Source organism: Mangifera indica, chromosome 13 (genome assembly GCF_011075055.1).
Source record: "Mangifera indica cultivar Alphonso chromosome 13, CATAS_Mindica_2.1, whole genome shotgun sequence".
Classification (NCBI taxonomy): domain Eukaryota; kingdom Viridiplantae; phylum Streptophyta; class Magnoliopsida; order Sapindales; family Anacardiaceae; genus Mangifera; species Mangifera indica.
This window is the reverse complement of record NC_058149.1, coordinates 13833438-13851988: the sequence shown is the minus strand read 5'-3', so window position 1 is coordinate 13851988 and position 18551 is coordinate 13833438. Positions and strand designations below refer to the sequence as shown.

General features: G+C 33.4%; 2 protein-coding genes and 1 long non-coding RNA gene across 9 annotated transcripts; 1 reads left to right on the top strand and 2 right to left on the bottom strand.

Moving 5' to 3' along the window:
• The first annotated feature begins 2217 nt into the window (after positions 1-2217).
• Positions 2218-8091, top strand: LOC123194318 (protein tesmin/TSO1-like CXC 2). The gene is made up of 13 exons (XM_044607492.1): positions 2218-2425; positions 3242-3396; positions 3491-4046; positions 4175-4324; positions 4818-5341; positions 5431-5505; positions 5613-5784; positions 5893-5991; positions 6068-6134; positions 6353-6521; positions 6625-7402; positions 7510-7599; positions 7786-8091. The coding sequence occupies exons 1-11, from the start codon at positions 2342-2344 to the stop codon at positions 7379-7381; spliced, it is 2808 nt and encodes a 935-aa protein (XP_044463427.1). The 5' UTR covers positions 2218-2341; the 3' UTR covers positions 7382-7402; positions 7510-7599; positions 7786-8091.
• Positions 8092-8335: 244 nt separating this feature from the next.
• LOC123194325 (acyl-protein thioesterase 2-like) lies at positions 8336-13268 on the bottom strand. 6 transcript variants are annotated; one of them, XM_044607499.1, is made up of 11 exons: positions 12967-13268; positions 12459-12512; positions 12284-12375; positions 12039-12153; positions 10940-10976; positions 10742-10811; positions 10409-10513; positions 9446-9596; positions 9275-9357; positions 8921-9014; positions 8336-8822 (listed from the first exon to the last, which is right to left on the bottom strand). In XM_044607499.1, exons 3-11 carry the CDS (start codon positions 12312-12314, stop codon positions 8744-8746), a joined length of 765 nt encoding a protein of 254 aa, XP_044463434.1. In that variant the 5' UTR covers positions 12315-12375; positions 12459-12512; positions 12967-13268; the 3' UTR covers positions 8336-8743. The 6 variants fall into 6 exon arrangements, with proteins under 6 accessions (XP_044463434.1, XP_044463438.1, XP_044463437.1 ...); XM_044607503.1 differs by having other exon boundaries at positions 12284-12337; XM_044607502.1 differs by having other exon boundaries at positions 12478-12512.
• A 2505-nt stretch (positions 13269-15773) lies between these two features.
• LOC123195259 lies at positions 15774-18328 on the bottom strand. 2 transcript variants are annotated; one of them, XR_006497410.1, is made up of 5 exons: positions 18242-18328; positions 18109-18158; positions 17490-17556; positions 16771-17318; positions 15774-16383 (listed from the first exon to the last, which is right to left on the bottom strand). It is a non-coding gene; the product is annotated as an uncharacterized LOC123195259 (long non-coding RNA). The 2 variants fall into 2 exon arrangements; XR_006497411.1 differs by having other exon boundaries at positions 17490-18158.
• Between the last annotated feature and the right edge of the window lie 223 nt (positions 18329-18551).

The window sequence follows — 18551 nt, the reverse complement described above, 5'->3', positions numbered from 1 at the left end:
ATAAATATATATTTATTTATGTACTTAAAATAAATACACATAATTTTATTATTGTTTATTAGCAATCCACTAGTTCATTCTTTTTTATAAGAAGTTCATATCCACATTTCTTATCCCATAAACAGATAAATTGTATAGAGATTTCAAGAGGACAGTTTTGACATCCAATATTATTACATTGTTAGATTGTAATAAAAAAATAAGTAAAACATAATGATAGACTTAAACTTTCAAGTAATTGGCTAAATCATTTGAAAAATATTATTTTGTTCAGTTGATTTTGAAATGAAACTTATTATTAATGATAATATATCATTATTTTAAATGATTTTAAATTAAAATTAAATATGATAAATCACATACTAACGTATAATCATTAGTATACAAATCTATACTCTAAATCTCTCTCCTCTAACAATAAAATCACGTATAAATATTTTTGATATACAATTTAGATATACAAATGATATGTTATCATATAATTAAATAATTTTAAATTAAAAATTAAGTAATATCTAATCATATGATAACGTGTCATGTATATACAAATTATATACTAAAAAGGCCAAAAGACTTATTCCCACCCAAAGTATAGTGAATTCCCAAATTCTCATCCACCAACTTTGAAAAACCCAAACACCCACCTACAATCAAATTTTCGTTAAAAATTTTAATTAACGTTAGGGGTAGAATCGTTATTTAACAAAAAATTAAAATTTATACATTCTTCTAAAAATATATACACATAACATTACTCTTTCTCTTATAAAACATGGTAAAACGCCCATGCATGAGGTAAAATACCTCTTTTGGACTATGTAGTCTTTGTACATAAATATTGTAAATTTGTTATTGTATTTTATTTATAATAATATTAAGTTTACGTAAAGCGTGCTAGCAGGTTGCATGCACGTGAGGCTGCGGAGAAAATAGTTGGTCACCACACTTAGACATTAATGAATAATGATAAAAGTTTACCCTTTTCTTTTTACTTTTTAGCCATCCAATATCTTTCTCTTCTCTCGTTGTGACTTCCCAAATGTCCTCCTTCTTCCTTATTCACCGTTTTTACCCACATATTCTACTGTTTATTTGATAAAAATCTTGGCCCATGCTCAAATATCATTAGTTAAAATTGTAGTCATGGAAAATGTGTTAATTATAGGAGCTTTAAAGTGTTAAAATGAGTTCCAAGATTTCAAACAACATTCAAATTCCAAAATTTATAACTTCTCTCTCCGAATTATCAAACATGGTAATCTCTGAACGAAAGTGTTCATCTAAGTAAGTTTTAAATTAATGATACTGATTTGTCAATAAAGATAATTTCATCCGAAAATATTTTTTCCTAAATTCAATGGAAATTAAATGAATACAAAAAAAATACAAATAATATTTAGTAACCATGGAGACGAGTGAAGATAAAAAGAGTTTACCATATAAAATTCAAAGATGTTTTTGAAAGAAATATTGTTTGCTCCAAAAAAAAAAAGTTAAGTGTCAAGTCAAATAACAATTTAGGTAAAAGGTTGTGTCATTGAATAAAATACCTCTTATTTTGGAAATAGTCATGTGTGCCATTGGACTAAAATTAATTTTGATTAAGTGTAATTCAAATTTTATATTTAATAATTAAATAGATAAGATTATTTTTTAATATTATTTTAAATAGTTTATTTGTCAAACCGGTTATACTAGAAAAAACCTATATTGACCTTTTTATTGAGCAATACCCAAATGGGTATGAAAACATTAAAATGAGGTAAAGTCAAGTCAAAACCCAATATGAACTAACTTGAGTTTAATTTGAATTTTAAATGATCAATTTAAGTTTAAACTCATTTGAATTAGTTAGAGATATTATCAGAGATTACCAGTGATAATGGGTTAAACAATATCACTGATGAGATAGAATTCAAACCGAGCTATTAAAGTGAAACTTTAACCCAAATTTGACTTGAATGACACTAATCTGACTCGGTTTGAATTTAATCGTAAATAATCTAAATTAATAAAAAAACAAAAACAAAAGTACTGAGATTTGATGGGCTTTGGCCCATGGACCATAAGTCCAAAAGAGGTCGAAATTAGAAACTTCCCGCTCTGATTTTGAATGCCCGCTCTCTCAGCCGCTACGTCTCCCTTCGTTCACACGCATTCACTGGTTGGTGATAAAAATTAAAATTAAAATTAAAATTATAGAGAAAAAAACAAATTAAGAAATAATTTTTTTTTATTTTCTCATCATTTTCAACTCTCAGTTTCAGCAGTATAGGCGGCCAGTGGGCGTGGAAGAAGATGCTGAGACTGACCCCAACGATTATTGTCTCTTTTTCTCATTATGGATTCTCCTGAGCCAACTTCCAAAGCTACCGCCTCTGCGGCGGCCGTCTTAGCTACTCCAACATCAGCTTCTCCTGTTCAAGTAACTACACATTACTTACCATTTATTTTTATTTGCTGGTTTTGTTTTGATTTTTATAGTCTTTACGAGCATTTGCAGTTTTGTGGATCTCATTCTCTGGTGACAATTTTGGTATGTTGTGTGCCAGATTGGTGGGATATTTGGTTACTTAGTTGACTTCTTTCTTGCCTTAATTTAGGTTTTAAAATTGTTTTCCTTATTGTGTTGGTTTGATTGGGCTTTTGTGGATGTATATTATGTAGATAGTTGTGAAATTTTGCTTCTATTTAGTCAATGGTGACACAAATTTGAAGTTAATTGATTTTTTAAGTGCATAATATAGATTCAGTTTCGTTAAATTTTTTTGTTGCAATAAGATTTAAAGTGGGTTTAATAGTTCTTTGACTGATTTTTATAGTTTTAGGCATGACCTAAAAAAAAGGATAGTCCCATTTTCTTAATTTATTGGTGTAAGTCTTAACTATATCTTTTGCATTTCTTGGTCTATGTTTCTTTCTTTGTTTATTGGTTTTTGTATAAGTGGTGTTCTATTGCTTGTAATAACTGAAGGATACAAATGTGATTTTATTTAATTTTTATCGATAATACTAACTACATCAACAAATTAAGATTGCTTCTAAGAAAAACAAGTATTAGGAGTATCTAGTTGATTTTAATTCCTTGCATTTTTGGAGCCTATAGGAAACACTAATGTTTTTTATACTGTTTCTTAAGAAGTTCATAATCCATGCAGCTTTTTGTCCAAGAGAAGTGTGTTTCATGTACATTGTGATCCCCCAGGAGAATTTAACTAATGGTGTTCCCCTTTCATTTCAGGAATCTCCTTTTTCTAATTTCCTTAGCAACTTATCCCCTATAAGGCCTGCCAAAGAACCCCTTGTATTACAAGGGTTTTTGGGACTTAATTCTCCTCCACTTGTATTCACTTCTCCACACATAAATGCACTCCGAGAAACAAGTTTCTTAAAAAGGTTTGAGAAACCTTTAATTTCAGATTATTGGTTTCAATTTGATATCAACTGTAACTTGAGCATTGATGACGTGACACTTCATATCTGTTATCAGGTCTCTGTGTCTTCAGTTACCCAGTGCAGAACTGCCCCCACATGATGATGAAGCCAGAAAGTCTGCTGATGGTCCTGGTGATCTGGAGAAATCAAATTTGTTAGTGCATGGTGGGTTGACTGCCGTCACTCATAAAGACAGTGATATAAAGTATTCTGTGCAGGAACAATCCAGCAGCCCTTCTGGGTGTGTGGATGAATACTTTGCTGATCACGTGGACGTTGATTCTACAAACTCTACTTCTGCAGCACATAATTCAAAACAGTTGCCCAATGTGGTTGAATTATCACAGAGTGGTACAAGTGACTCAAAGAAGACGATGTTAACACTTGATGACAAATCTTTTATGAAGATGAAAGTGGTTGTACCTGAGGCCATGCCAGCGGAAACTGAACAAAACATTCAAGGAAAGACCACATTTGATAACGAGCCAAGCAAGATTAAAGATGAGAAAACACATGGAGAAAGGGAATCTAATGGAGGCTCAAATATCGAGTCTAATTTGTCTTTGGACCATGCTTCTAGTAAGCAACAATATGAAGGCCTAAGCGCTCAGGTAACCACTAATTTTGCATTCTTAATTTTAGTTAGGATGTGGTCCATCTTGATGTATAGGAGAAAAATTCTTTTACTCTTTCGATATTCTTATTCTAGTCTTATGATTTTTTCCTTTTTACCTTGCAGAATTCAGGGAGTGTCCATGGGGATGAATCCAATTGGCCCCCACAATTGCTGCCTGGAAAACTGCAGATTGTTCAGACAAATGAACATTTGGAAGAAAATTCCGGAGAAATCCTACATGGACTCATTGATAGTACAGTGCATGATCTTGAGGTATGACTAGCCAATCTCAAATTTATCTGATAAATTCTAATGCCATTTCTCTATAGCTAATTTTGCATATTTCTTTTATTTTTTATTTTTAAAATTTAGGAATAGTTTAGTTTTGTATTTGATGTTTTTCCTTTTGGATGGGATGCCTTTTTGACTCTAAGCATTGTATACGGCCCAACATAAAGTTATATAGGGTGGAGGGAAGAACTTGTAGTCTGCTGTTGGGAACAACTGGCATTTATTCTTTATGCCAAATATTCCATGGTGAATTTCATCATTTCATAATTTTAAGGGGAGATGCCTGTGCTAATTACTTTTGAAATTTATTTGTTAGAATTTATAAGCTGCAATGTTTTTTTGCATGTCATTTTTATCAATTTTTCTGCAATTTAATATATGGCAATAGCATAATGTGAACCTATTTTTCATTTCATGTTATCAAATCCTACTTGTATATTCTTTTGCTGTAAAGTAATTGCAATAGTCAATGTAGGCCAGTCAGAACCAACGTGGCATGAGTAGGCGTTGCCTTCAATTTGAAGAAGCTCAACATAAAGCTGTTGGGAAAAGCACAAATCCTTTGAATCAGGCAAATGATATAACTGAATCAAGATCACCTGCTACCCCCCATGAATCAGAGAGCTTGGATTTAAGCGCAACTTTCAATCGGAGGGAGCTGGTTAACTTGCCCCAACCTGTCACTCCTATGTTTCCTCCTTGTCATACTGGAAAGTCTCCCTTAACTATTTCCAAGCCATCAGGAATTGGCTTGCATCTAAACAGCATTGTCAATGCTTTGCCTGAGGGTCATGCTGCCACTGTTGAATATGGGATGGTTGAAAGTAAGACTTTAATTGCTGTGAGTTCTATGATTTCTGAATCATTTGACCACACAGGACCTTCGGATATGTTGCCTCCGATTGATCATCATGCAACTCCTCATACTAAGAGGACATTTAACTCAGAGCATACTGACAGTTTTGAGAAGTTCAGTCAAACAAGCCCGAAAAAGAAAAGGCTAGTTTGTATAAGATCTTTGCTGATTCGATAGGTTCTATATGGTTGATATTTTTCTTGAGCACTAAAGTTTTGTACAATTTCTTCAGGAAGAAACCATTTGGCACCATTGATGGTGAAGGTTGCAAACGCTGCAATTGTAAGAAGACCAAATGCTTGAAACTGTAAGTTTATTATTTTATTTTTCTGTGAAGGTCACACATCCATATCTTATATAATTCCTATATGCGTTTCTTTAAAACCTTTTGTTTCTCATGTTATTGTCCAACAGTTACTGTGATTGTTTTGCTGCTGGAATCTATTGTGATGGACCTTGTGCCTGCCAAGGGTGCTTTAACAGACCAGAATATGAAGATACTGTTCTTGAGACAAGGCAGCAAATTGAATCCCGTAATCCAATAGCTTTTGCTCCCAAGATTGTGCAGCATGCTACCAAATTTCTGGTAAGCCATGAGGCATAGAAGCCTCCAAGTTCAATCTCTTAAGATTTTTTCGGCTTGATTCTGTTTTATGTAGTTTTGAAATTTCGTAACGGTAATAACCCTCTACAGGATGATGGAAGCCAAATGACACCAGCCTCAGCTAGGCACAAAAGAGGCTGCAATTGTAAAAAATCGATGTGTCTGAAAAAATACTGTGAATGCTATCAGGTAAAACTTTTTCTCTATGCCACATTTCATATAATTAAATGGGCTGATGTTCCATTTAATGGTTTATTTTGAATAGGCTAACGTTGGATGCTCAAGTGGATGTCGATGTGAGGGTTGCAAAAATGTATTTGGAACAAAAGAAGGTGAGAGGATCACACTCGAATTTTTATTTTCCGATTGCTCTTTTAAAGCTTATATGCACTAGGGAACCTTTGGTTTTGGACACTCAATTGAATAATGGCTTATTGTTAGCATAAGATGTCACTTCTCAGCATTCTTGCATGATAATAAAAAAGAAAAATTGGTCACTCTTTACAACTGAACAGTGCACATTTTTTCATCTTTATTTTTGTTCATACAGATTATGTTGGAAATGATGAAATGGTGAGCAACAGATTCAACAAAGACAGATCAGAAGGAACATTTGATGACAAATTAGAAACTATAACAAACAAGAATGATGTCTTAAATTCTGAGTTGTATGATCCCCGCAACCTGACACCATTGACTCCACCATTCAATTGCTCAGAGTAAGGCTTCTTTGATCATAGTTTTTTTTTTTCCACAAAATTTTGGCTGGAAGGATGAAAATCAACTTGAACAAAGCTGATTAAATCCTTGTTCTTTATTTAGCCACGGAAAGGATGCACCGAAATCTCGAATTCTTTCTAGAAGATACATTCCATCACTCAAGTCTGATGTTACCATATTATCATCTTTTACAAAAACACCAACATCTCAGAAAAATTCAGATTGTAATAATATGCTTCTGGAAACAAGTAAAGAAATACTGGATGTGGGTGCTTGTGGTCAGAGAATGGATTACAACAGCAAAGACATGACAGACCCATTCTCTTCAAGATGTGACAAACTTGCTGATTTTCGTGATGTCAATCCACTGCTTGATTTTTCTTCAATGGGCATGGCCTCCTCAACTTCATGTAAGGCATCTGACTGGACAAATGCTTCACGATTCCAATTATGCCCCAGAAGTGGTAACCTCACATCAGTTAGTTCCCAGCATTGGCGTAGTTCACCTATTACCCCAATGACTCAGTCAAGTGGGACCAAGAATCACCAGGCGCTTGACTCTGACAGCAGGCTTTGTAGCCTTCTGGAAGATGATACACCTGACATTCTGAAAGATGCATCTACTCCCGTTAAATCAGATAAAGTAAGTTCCCCCAGTCGCAAGCGAGTTTCACCTCCCCAAGCTCGTGGGCATGAACTTGGGTCAAGCTCTTCAGGAGCCTTGAAAAGTGGCCGCAAGTTCATATTAAAATCGGTGCCATCTTTCCCACCTCTGACCCCTTGCATTGATACCAAAGGAAGCACCAATCAGAACAAAAGCGATTTTCAGGAAAAAGAAAAAAGTAACAGCAACAAATGATTGATGCCCTGGCCATGCGAGGTAAATCAATAGATTTTAACATGCCAATTCATAGCACAGTCATATACTAGTTGTCAAATGCTAACATTTTTTTATTTCTGGCTTCGGCAAACTTTTTTTGGTGACAGTATCGTTGGGTTGATCTTGAGCCCCGGCAGTTAAAACTTTTAGTTGAAGCTATTGTGGCAATTTTGGATAAGAAGACTTCAAATGAATTGGTACAATACTTCATGTGTGATTGTCTATCTAATAATATTTACTACATTAACAATGGATATTTATATGAGTTATATGATTGAGTAATTTTTAATTAGAGATAAAATAATATTTATTTACATGATGATATATTAATATTTATATCCATGTCACGAGGAATTAGTCTCTGCGATCATTGTTTTATACAGATGCTACAGTGGCCACTTGTTCAAAGGAGCAGCACACAGTTCAAGAATACATATTTTCGCTGCATCTCCGGTTGTAATCTTGGCTTTTTATAATTCACTTTGTATTACAGTGTTTAAATGTCAGTATTCTTTTGTTGAATTGGATTCTATCGTTAAATTCTATTGCACGTTTCATGGTTAGAGGAGACTCTTCTGAGATTCGATTCAAAAGGGCAAATAAAAGCCTCTTACAAAATCATGTTGAAACAGTTTTGTAGACTATATTGTTTGCGTTTATAATATTATTCACTTTCTTTTTGTGCCTCATAGAGCTTGAGTAAAAAGAATTTGATTCAGTTATCAAATCGTTTGATGGTTTCATTTAGTTTGAGTTTAACTTGCGATTTGGGTTGAGTCAAGCTGACATGACTCATCTAGAGCTAACACTACCCTTAGTCAACCTCGGTTCGTTTGAGTCAACACTAAGCTTGAGCTAATATAGATCAAGCACAGCCCAACTTGTGTATATCTCCAGGCAAACTAATAATGCAACATAAGAAGTTAAAGGAACTAGAAATAAACCCACCCGGAATGACCTTTTATTATCAACTCCAAGGTACGGCCAATGTTAGGGCACATAACAATACGGTAATAATTCACCCAGACAACAAAATTTCCTAAAATACCAAAGCAACTGAGAGTCACTTATCTCCACTGCATCTCAACCCAAATAACAAAAACTACAGGTACCAATTCCTTGGTAGCAAACCAAATTACAAACCTAAGCCTTATTTAAGCTTCATTGCTTAACCTAAAAATAAAATTTAAAAAAGGAGATTACATTGGAGCTTTGCTGCTATACCATATACCCCACACCGTACTAGTATTCTAGAGTGCCTTCTTTAATCCTTGTACATAATATGACTACCCTTCTTTCTGTATCTCGTCGTTGCTTTGATAATCTTTTTGTTCGTCCTTGTCAACCCTCAAGTTCCAGCCTGGCTATTAGCCAATTACAGACTTCATCCATCTCTTCGGGAATGGTATAATGACCAAGCCTGCATAACAAGATTACGCATTAGGAGTGCTATTTATACTCTTTGCACGAATGTGGACATTTGCACACATTTATACATGCGAAGGCACATTTTAATACCCATCATATGATCTAAATGTAAGATCCCGAAATCCAGCTGAATTTAAGACTTGTGCTGATCTCTCTCCATGCATGTATGCAACTACATCATCACCTGCAGGGGGAAATGATAAGTAAAGTTTGTGCATAGAGAACGCTATTTCTTAAGTGCAGAGATGTGTAAATCAACCAAGCATCATATAAAGTTTTTGTTTAACAACTTGTTTTTTCAAATGGGATAGGTGAAGAGACAAGATTGATATATATAACTGTTTGAAACAAAAGATGATCTGCGTAATTGGTAAAAGAAGAGATGTGTTTACTGAGAGTAAATTGAACCAGTATCGCTAAAATTTCAAAGAAGAAAATGAATACCTAAACCATGGCAGAGCAAAAGAGGCAAAGATGCTGCTCGCCTTGCTGCCTCATGTGATCTCTCCATCCGGCTTTTCAATGTCCTACCAGGGAAAAAAAACAACAGCTGCTAAGCTGACTGAATTGGTCACCAGTTTGAGGATGTCTCAGTGCATGTAAGAGGTTTCAAACCTTGAACATGGAAGCCAGCCACTTAATCCCACAATTGCACTTAGGTTGACCGAATAGTGGCTTCCGTTTCCATATTGTCCTAATATGCGGCATGTTGCAGAGTAGAGTGCTGTTGCAGCACCCATACTGAAGCCACCAATTCCAAGTTTGACTGCAAAGCATTAAACTAGTAATTGTTATATGAATTATGATGTAGCACATATACTATGCTACATGATACATAAGGAGACTGCATTTTGTATATGATCACAAGAAGCTTACTTACTCAGAAGGCTACACGGTTAAATTCAGTTAATATTTCATATAGTTTTTAATGAATTATGAAAGTTACAATCAACTTTACATTTACACTTTGCTTATGTAAAATTTAATCTCCCTATCTTTACTTCTCACTTCTTTTTAATCAAAACTTCTTAAATTTAAGTGTCACAGTGTCTTTATAGATTACTCACCAAGGAGTAATAATGAAAATCAACTTCTGAAAAATCAAAGTGACTTTGTTTCAAACTATTGCCGTGACAACAGAAAAGGTTTGTCAAAATGACATTAGAAACAAAAGATTTCATCTACTATCTAAAAATAGATCTATTCACTTGAAAACGAAAGTGAGAACCAAAGAGAAGAGCAAGTTGAAAGAATGAGAGACAGAAAGATTGCAAAGATTAGGAAAAAAATTCAGTTTTAGGTCATGAACACAGAAATATCAAGCGTCAGAACCAAATTCTCATCTGTGTAGGACAATGAACCTGTGGAGAGATGAATGATAAAAAGATAGATGGCCTTAACTTTTTTTTGCTCTTTTAAAAACAATAAAGTGATATATCTAACCCAAAGCATTAATATTGTTTATTTTATTTAACTCTTGTGATCCATGGGAACCCATTTTAGAAATATTCATCCATAATACAGGACTTAGTACTTATATCCTAAGTTATTCTGACAACTACCAAGGGAAAAACCTACTGTCAGCAGGTTCTGTCGACAAAAGATTAGCCACATGTGCAGCTGAAGCATCTAACCCCTCCAAATCATCAGGAGTGTCTTCTGAAAGATCTCCCATATCAAACCCTGAAATGGCATTTATCAGGCTAGTTACACCATTTTCATTAATTTCAAAATAACAGAGAAAATAACAACTGTACACATTAATTCAATCTGACGGATATTGGAATCAACATAGGAGAACTTTAACGTGGAAGTGCCACAAGTTTGAAGTTTTCAACTGTGGATTTTCAGAAAAAAAACTGATTTCAGAACCAGAGATAAACAAAGCAGTTCGAAACAGGAAAATCTTACAAGCAGTGCAAGAATATCCACCAAATATTGCTACTGGCCTGGTAGGAGCAGTTGGGCAAATCCACTTAATCTGAAAAAATATCATTTCAACAGATTATACAAATGACAATCATTTGTCAATTGTAAACTTCAACTTTGAAGATTAGGGTATCAAGTGATGCATGCTGCACATGCACACAATTGAAGCAACTAACTTACATTTGGAAGAGGAAGGGTTTCCAAGAGCTGGGACCAGCTGCAAAAAGACCAAAAAATAAAATAAAAGAAGGAACAAAAATTCACCTTTAGCCCATAGAGACACTTTATAAAAGTTTGACTAGCAATAAGATGCTGAAATAATATGATGACGGAATCCAGGGTTAGCTAACAACCTTCAGGAAGCCTGAAGACATTACCCTAAACTATTTAATTTTGGGACCACGCACAAAATTGGCACAGAAGCATAGACCTTAACAATCTTCGTATATCTAAAAACATGTAAATATAAATCACTCATCTAGATTTGGTCTTGCAATATGTGAAAAAAAAGAATAAATAACTTGATCATATATATTATATCATCTAGGATTAGTATATTTTTCTTAGCTGAAATGAAAGGACATCAAGCTTGTGAAGTAGTGGTCCCCCATTCTGAGTTTTGTCATATGTAGTTTTTCCATTTGAAGCTGTTCCAATATACCTCAGAATCAATACAGAGAGAATGGAGGAAAATGACAACTATTCATATTTTTGTTTAGTTCACAGCACGACTACTGCCCCCCCATCAATTCAATCATTGTGAGAATCTTCTAGAAAGAAAAGCAGAATACAGCAAATTATGTGAACACCAATTTTTCCACCAGAAAAGGACAAGATATTGACAGTTTTTAAGTCCCTTTTGTTTATTTGGAACAAAACAGGTCCACCATTCCCACACAAGATACATGCTTACTATAAAGAGAAAGGAATTGAACTTCACAAAAGGTCCTTTGCAAAGCAAGAACAGAATGATATAGATGATTATTTGCAGCTAAAAGTAGATTTTGAGATTTCTTTTATCTATAATTTTTCTTATAAAAGAAAGCATGGTATTTTACTATGATATTTGTGAGTCATAACAACAGAATTTATAAATATATATATATATCTATGACTTCCATTGCCATGAAATAACCATTTGACGAATCAGGCTTTCCCAGCTAGAATTTCAAATGTAAACCACAAATATGAATTTATAATCTTAAACCCAAAAATAAAAAAGAAAAGAACTATAATGTTAGAGAGACGAAAAAAGCAAGTGAAAAACTAGCTCCACTACCTTGATCCCTTATCACCAAGGCCATGCAGCCAAACTATGGTGGCCTGGTGCCTCCCCTTGGGCCGAACCACATGGGTTCTTCCATACTCGAATGTTCTTCTAGTAGTTCTACTACCTGAAATGTTGAAATTAAACACTTAAAAATCATTACAAAGTGAGCCAGAACCAACTGAGTTAATACTTAAGTTAATCAATAAGAAATTTACGAAAAAAAAAAAGCAAGTGAAACGAGAAAAAAGACTAACCAGAACCCCTACTGGAGCCACTATAACTCATTATATTCACCCAAAATAAGCACACTACACAAAGAGTTGGTAGCAATGTTTAAGCTGAGTTCCTGCAATGAAGCACATAACAATGGACCATCTCTATTTATAAACATAAAGGAGGGTGAAAATGAAATAGAACCAATCAATTTACCCAGACTATTCTTTCTTACACCAGTTATGCACTCCCTGAAACCTTCCAAAGAAACTATCCGGAAAAAGAATGGCACCCAAGAAAAGGTGAAAGTGAGTACTAAAGAAAGGGATAAAAAACAATAAAGCAATCAATCTTTATGAGCAAAGAATCTAAAACGATCGAAGCACAGTCAATAGGCTGCAATGCAGAGAGTGAAAGAGAATCAATGCTTGATGAAAATGGACAAAATAAAGCACTTCAACTTCAACAGAATATAACCACAAATATACATTTTTTTAATAATCATATACAATTTAAATCTTTGATAGATACACTTTCCCCAGAAAACAAAAAGTTAAACATTTTGAGTTGATGAATGAGCTATATAAGCAGAATGAACTTACAAGATCTGATAAAAAAAGGAACAGTAATATGAATAAGTAGAGTTACCAAGCTGTGTAGAACATAGAAAATAAAAACCCCAAAAGTATAAGAACTTTTTCCCTTGCATATCTCTTTGTATTACCTTTCTTAGCTTCCCCACAACTTTCCCCTGCTTTCTTTTGTCCTGGTTTTAGTTAGTTCATACTACTACTACAACATCTACATTCACAATGAAACCCCAACCACAGTACCCACAGAACAGAACCTTATAAAAACTCCAAAACCCCAAAAGTATAAGAACTTTTTCACTGTCATATCTCTTTGTAATACCTTTCTTAGCTTCCCCACAACTTTCCCCTGCTTTCTTTTGTCCTAGTTTTAGTTAGTTCATACTACTACTACAACATCTACATTCACAATGAAACCCCAACCACAGTACCTACAGAACAGAACCTTATAAAAACTCCAAAATTTTGCCAGTCACTTATTTCCTACTGTCTTTCTAGTTATGACCAAAAAGTCCTCTATAAACCTTAATAATATCAAAATTTATCAAGTTTTACGCGCCCAAACTAAGGATAAATACGAAATTTTATATCAATAATACTTCTTATATCACTAAAATGGATACTAACGGCTGATTACAGAGATAAAATAAATAATTAAATTTTTTAATGGCACGTCAGCAAAATCCTCTGATGACATATATTTTGCTCATCATATATACAATATAAAATATTAATGATCTTTGGTTTTCATAAATAAATAATCAAAAACCAACAACTAAAAAGTATTCATATAAATTTAGAACAAAGGGTCACAACTTTAGCCATTTTACATTTCAACTATTCTCATCTCTTAATAACCAATTAATTAATTAATTAATTAATAACACATTATCATATATAATTACATAATGAGAAATCATCATTAATATATTAATTAATAGTGTCTGTAAAATAATTAAGCGGACGCTAAGTTTTTCATTTTTGATTAAAAAAATCTTTAATATTTGGAAAAAAAATTGGGAACTACTTGAAACCCTAATTCCACATTTCGACTTGGATTTTTATAGATTAGATGGCATCCTAATACCAAGTTCATGAAATAAATGTTATTAATGATGAAATTTGAATAAATTATCATACAAAAATAACAACACAAACCTTAGATTATTTTATAAAATTTAATTTCATTACATTAAAAAAGGGATTTTTATTAGAATAAAATAAAAATAAAAATAAAATAGGATGTGAACAAAAGGGGATAGCCCACCACACCATAAAAAACAAAGAGGAATCATAGTTTAAATCCTAGAAAAATCCTTGGCATTGAAAAGTAGGGAGAAGCATTGAGCAGCGGGTTTTGGAATAATCATGAAACGGACCTACATTAGATTTTGCCGCCACCTTTTTGGCTTGTACAAATTACAATTACATGTTAATCAATTACCTAACCATGTTTATTATTGAAAAGGTTTTTTTTTTTAACAGGACCCTTGTTTGGCGGGGTCTAATTATTTTTTTGGGGCGAAATTTGATTATAAACCAATAAACTTTTGAAAGATTACTCCAACAATCTATTATCAAAACTTTCGAACATATTTAAGGATATTAATATATATATTTAAATTTATTTATAAAAATATGAAATCAAAGATATATTCTTTTTTAACTTAAAACAAAGATGACAATAATAAAGGGAAATGATGGTATCTCTGTCTAATACGTTAGGTCATATCCCTACTTCCGTCTCATTTCCGTTATAAAGAGACTTTAAAATATAAGAATGAGGTGGGGTAAAGATATATTATTTTTATCCTGATTTTGTCTTGATTTGTTGATATTATTTTGTTTCTGTCTCTATCTCTGTTTATATTAAAGAATCTATTTTTCATTTGAGATTAAAATCCTATTTTCAGGGCCAGATGTCACCTCAAATCTAAGATTGTGATGGGTAAAAAAAAAAAAAAATTCAATTTATTATTAATTTTTGTCGGGGATTTTTAGAATTTATCAATGATTTTTTCATTCTTGTCGATATGCTTCTTGGACAAGTTATAAAAATGAAATCACGTGAAGAGAATCCAAGAATTTGCCCTAAATTTTAGAAGTATAATAATGTTAGTGGGATTTGATTAGCTGAGTGAGAAGATTAGAGGAATATAATGTTAACTGCAAAGCCCTATTTGGTCACAATGACAACAATCAAAACCTCATCATCTTTTGAATCGAATTAGAGAAGAAGAACCAAATTGCGGATCAATATTTGATTTGACCTGTCTTTCCAATCATCAATTTCTTGATTTAATCTTAGTGGAATCAGAATCACCATCTTTCCTACCTATCATATTGATGTTGAATTATGGATGAGCTCATTTTGACAACGAAAGCATCTCCTCAATTTTTAATTCACGAGATGAAGGTGTTATGAATGAGTTCATTTTGGCGATTATTCGAGATTCTACGTAGATTTATCAATTTCCTCTCTCAAACACGAACCCTAATTTTATGCTTTTTTTTTCTAAGATATATTCGAGTTAAACTAAATCCGAATAAAAATCCACTTAAAATCAAGATCGACTTTTTCAATTGATAAACAATATCGTTAAAAAAGATAAATGAAGTCATCAAATTAAATATTAAAAAAAAAAAGAGAAGAAGAATCAACTTGCTAACATGATTCCAATTATTATTTTTACCAATTCAAGTTTAACTTACTTGATTATTAAACAAATATTATTAAAGAAAAAGATATGTCATTGGTGAAGATGAAAGAGAATCACTGAAAAATAAGAATCGATTTGCTCAATTGGTGATATAAATAGACTCTTTCTATAGAAGAAAAACACCCTTCTAATTTATTTATTTATTTAATTTTCTGAATAGCTTAGTCTATTCATATACAACTATACAAGATTCTATCTAGCTTTATCAATTTTCTCTCTTAAACAAGAACCCTAATTTTATTCTTTGATTAATCAATTCAACACCCTTTTTATCTTATGCTCATTTTCATTGTGTCTTCACTGTTAATTTGTGATTCAATTAATAATTATTATAATTTTAGATACTCTTCATTTTCATCATCATCACGTGGGACAATGTGGAAGACATACCGAACTGCACCTAATTTATCCTCATATATTCGAACATGATAATGGCAATTTTCAACATCATTGCCCCCACCCACTTCTTGTTGACATGCCTGGCTTGGAATGAATTGAAAAGATCAAGTTTTCTGGTTTTATCCAATACCTTCATATCTACAACTCAACTATTCATCATATTCAGAATTTTCCAGCAGTCAGACTAGTGAAATGTATAAATGAACATTTTAATAATATTCAACCAACCTGAAATGAGGATTAGTGATATCTGATGCATATTTCTTACCTGATGGACTTGGTTCCCAGCAATTAAAAATTTTGCAAACAATCATGTTGATGTCTCCAAATGTGGACTGGACTGGCTGCAATTGAATCAGTTCGACTGGCTGGTACAGTACAGGATTTGGAACAATGAACTTCAATGATGGAAGCTAGGGTTTGGAGAGTGTTCTGTTGAATTTCATCAGAATCTGATTGCAGTTTAGAGAGACTGAAAGTTCAAACAGTTGTTCTAAAAAAGCATAACAATGTTCTATTCTTAAACGGTCTATAATGGTGTCCACAAAATGTCACAGGTTAAATATTGATCAGTTAAGTCTGGACTCAGTGTAGATGGCTCCAATGTTTAAGACCATTGGAAAAAATCCTTCATGAGCTCGGAAGGACATTGTTGTATCAAAGTTTTGAATAATCATTCCACTATTCTAGTCATTCAGGACAATAATTTAAAACTCGGATCGGGTATGATGGTGAAGGGGCTTATTTGGGTTTTGACAGGTACAACCAATTGGAATGGTGAACTGTTTACAATATTCGACCAAATAGAATTGTGCTTACCAGATGGATTCAGCACTACCGGTTGACTCATGCATCATCCATAACACCCTGTCCCTGGTGTTACCTCCTGAATGTATCAGAATAGCCACATTACTATCATGTACAGAAGAAGATATAAAGAAAGTGCTAAACAGCACATACAGAATATTCAAGGCAAAACAATTTGAAGGAATCAATATGTAGCCATCCATAATTTTGTAATGCACTGAATACTGATAAAATGAATCCTGTGGTCCTTTGGATAACAAGGTCATAAATCCAAAAAGTCATAAACCCAACCATTGTTAGACACTGTAAACTCAGTATGGATCCATCCACCAAGAAAGGAACAGAAGAAAAGGTATTCCGCCTGTAGAAGGTAGCAGACAGTCAACTCAACAATTGATAAAACCTTATTAAAAAATAAACTAGCAAGCCAGATAAATGATGGTCATTGTCTCCATGGCCTCCTGGTGGACCTCCAGAGCTGACCATGTCCAGCTGTAGTTGCCACATTGCCTTACAAAGTGGTGAGAACAGACTGGGCATCGTCATGAGGCTTGCCTTTCCTGCTAAAACCACACATCATGCTTATTCTCCATAGATATCAAACAGAAACAAGCTTAATTTCCAGACCATAAATGAAACCATAGATTGGAACAGAAGACAAATTTTCTAAGGGAGCCAAAAGACTCAAAACACAAACAAAAAATCATGAAAAGTGGAGGGTCTGATCTTACCTCCCTCGCCACCAGGACATCCTACTATTCTTTTATCATGCACATACTTTAAAATCGCTGGTGCTTACTACAATAAGAAAATTAGGAAGCACAAAATTTGTGCAGCTGAGTTGGATTTGATCTGAGTCAAATTTGAATAATGACCTAATTCAAAATCAATTCAAATCCAAAAGAGTCAATCCAAGATCAATGCGTTAAAAGTAAAAAATAATTTAATTTTAGATTTGATCAAAGTCACTTTGAATTCAAATATGTGAAATGGTTTGAATTCAACTCATTTATGAAAATATACTCAATCTTTGACTCAAACTCAACTCATTTGATTCAAGCTCCAACAGCTCCTATCGAATCCGATCACTATCTTTACATAAGCACAGTACAAGAGGCTACCATTGAAATTCTTTAATCAAGATTGTATAGTATGAAATGAACACAAGTAAATTAATGATGTATGTACATTTTCAGTTTGCTCATCATGTTCACATTTTTCAACTTCATCGGTACCGAAAATACTTAAACCTGTAAATTATTGAAGGCATGCGTGCTTCTCAACCGTTAATCAGCTGATACGCTCATTAAATAAGAGTTCGAGGTGTAAATTTAATGGATACCGACTGACCTTGGTACCCCAAGGGCTACCTGGATGAATGATTCGAGAACGTTTCTTCCCTGCCATCATGCCATATACCATATCATATCACTCTACAGAACTTTATACTGAGTGTAATTTTAACAAATACAAAAATAAAAACCTGAAACTCAGCTTCAAGGTCCTCAAGCTCGTGTCCAGTAGCAATGGGCATTATATCTTCAACCTTTTTCCTCCAATTAATATCTAAATTTTTACTCTCAATTTTTTTTTTTTTTTTTTTTTGGCCGTAAAACTAATATTATGATTTTGTATGTTGTTTGAAAATGAGCAAGTTTAATTTTACCAGAAGAGGCGGTGAGATAAAAAGGTACTTCTAGCGGGAAACGGCGTCGTGGAAGAATAGGAACATGTTGTTTCAACACCGTAGAGACATCATTTATGATTTAGAGGATCGCCATAAATTTGTTTTG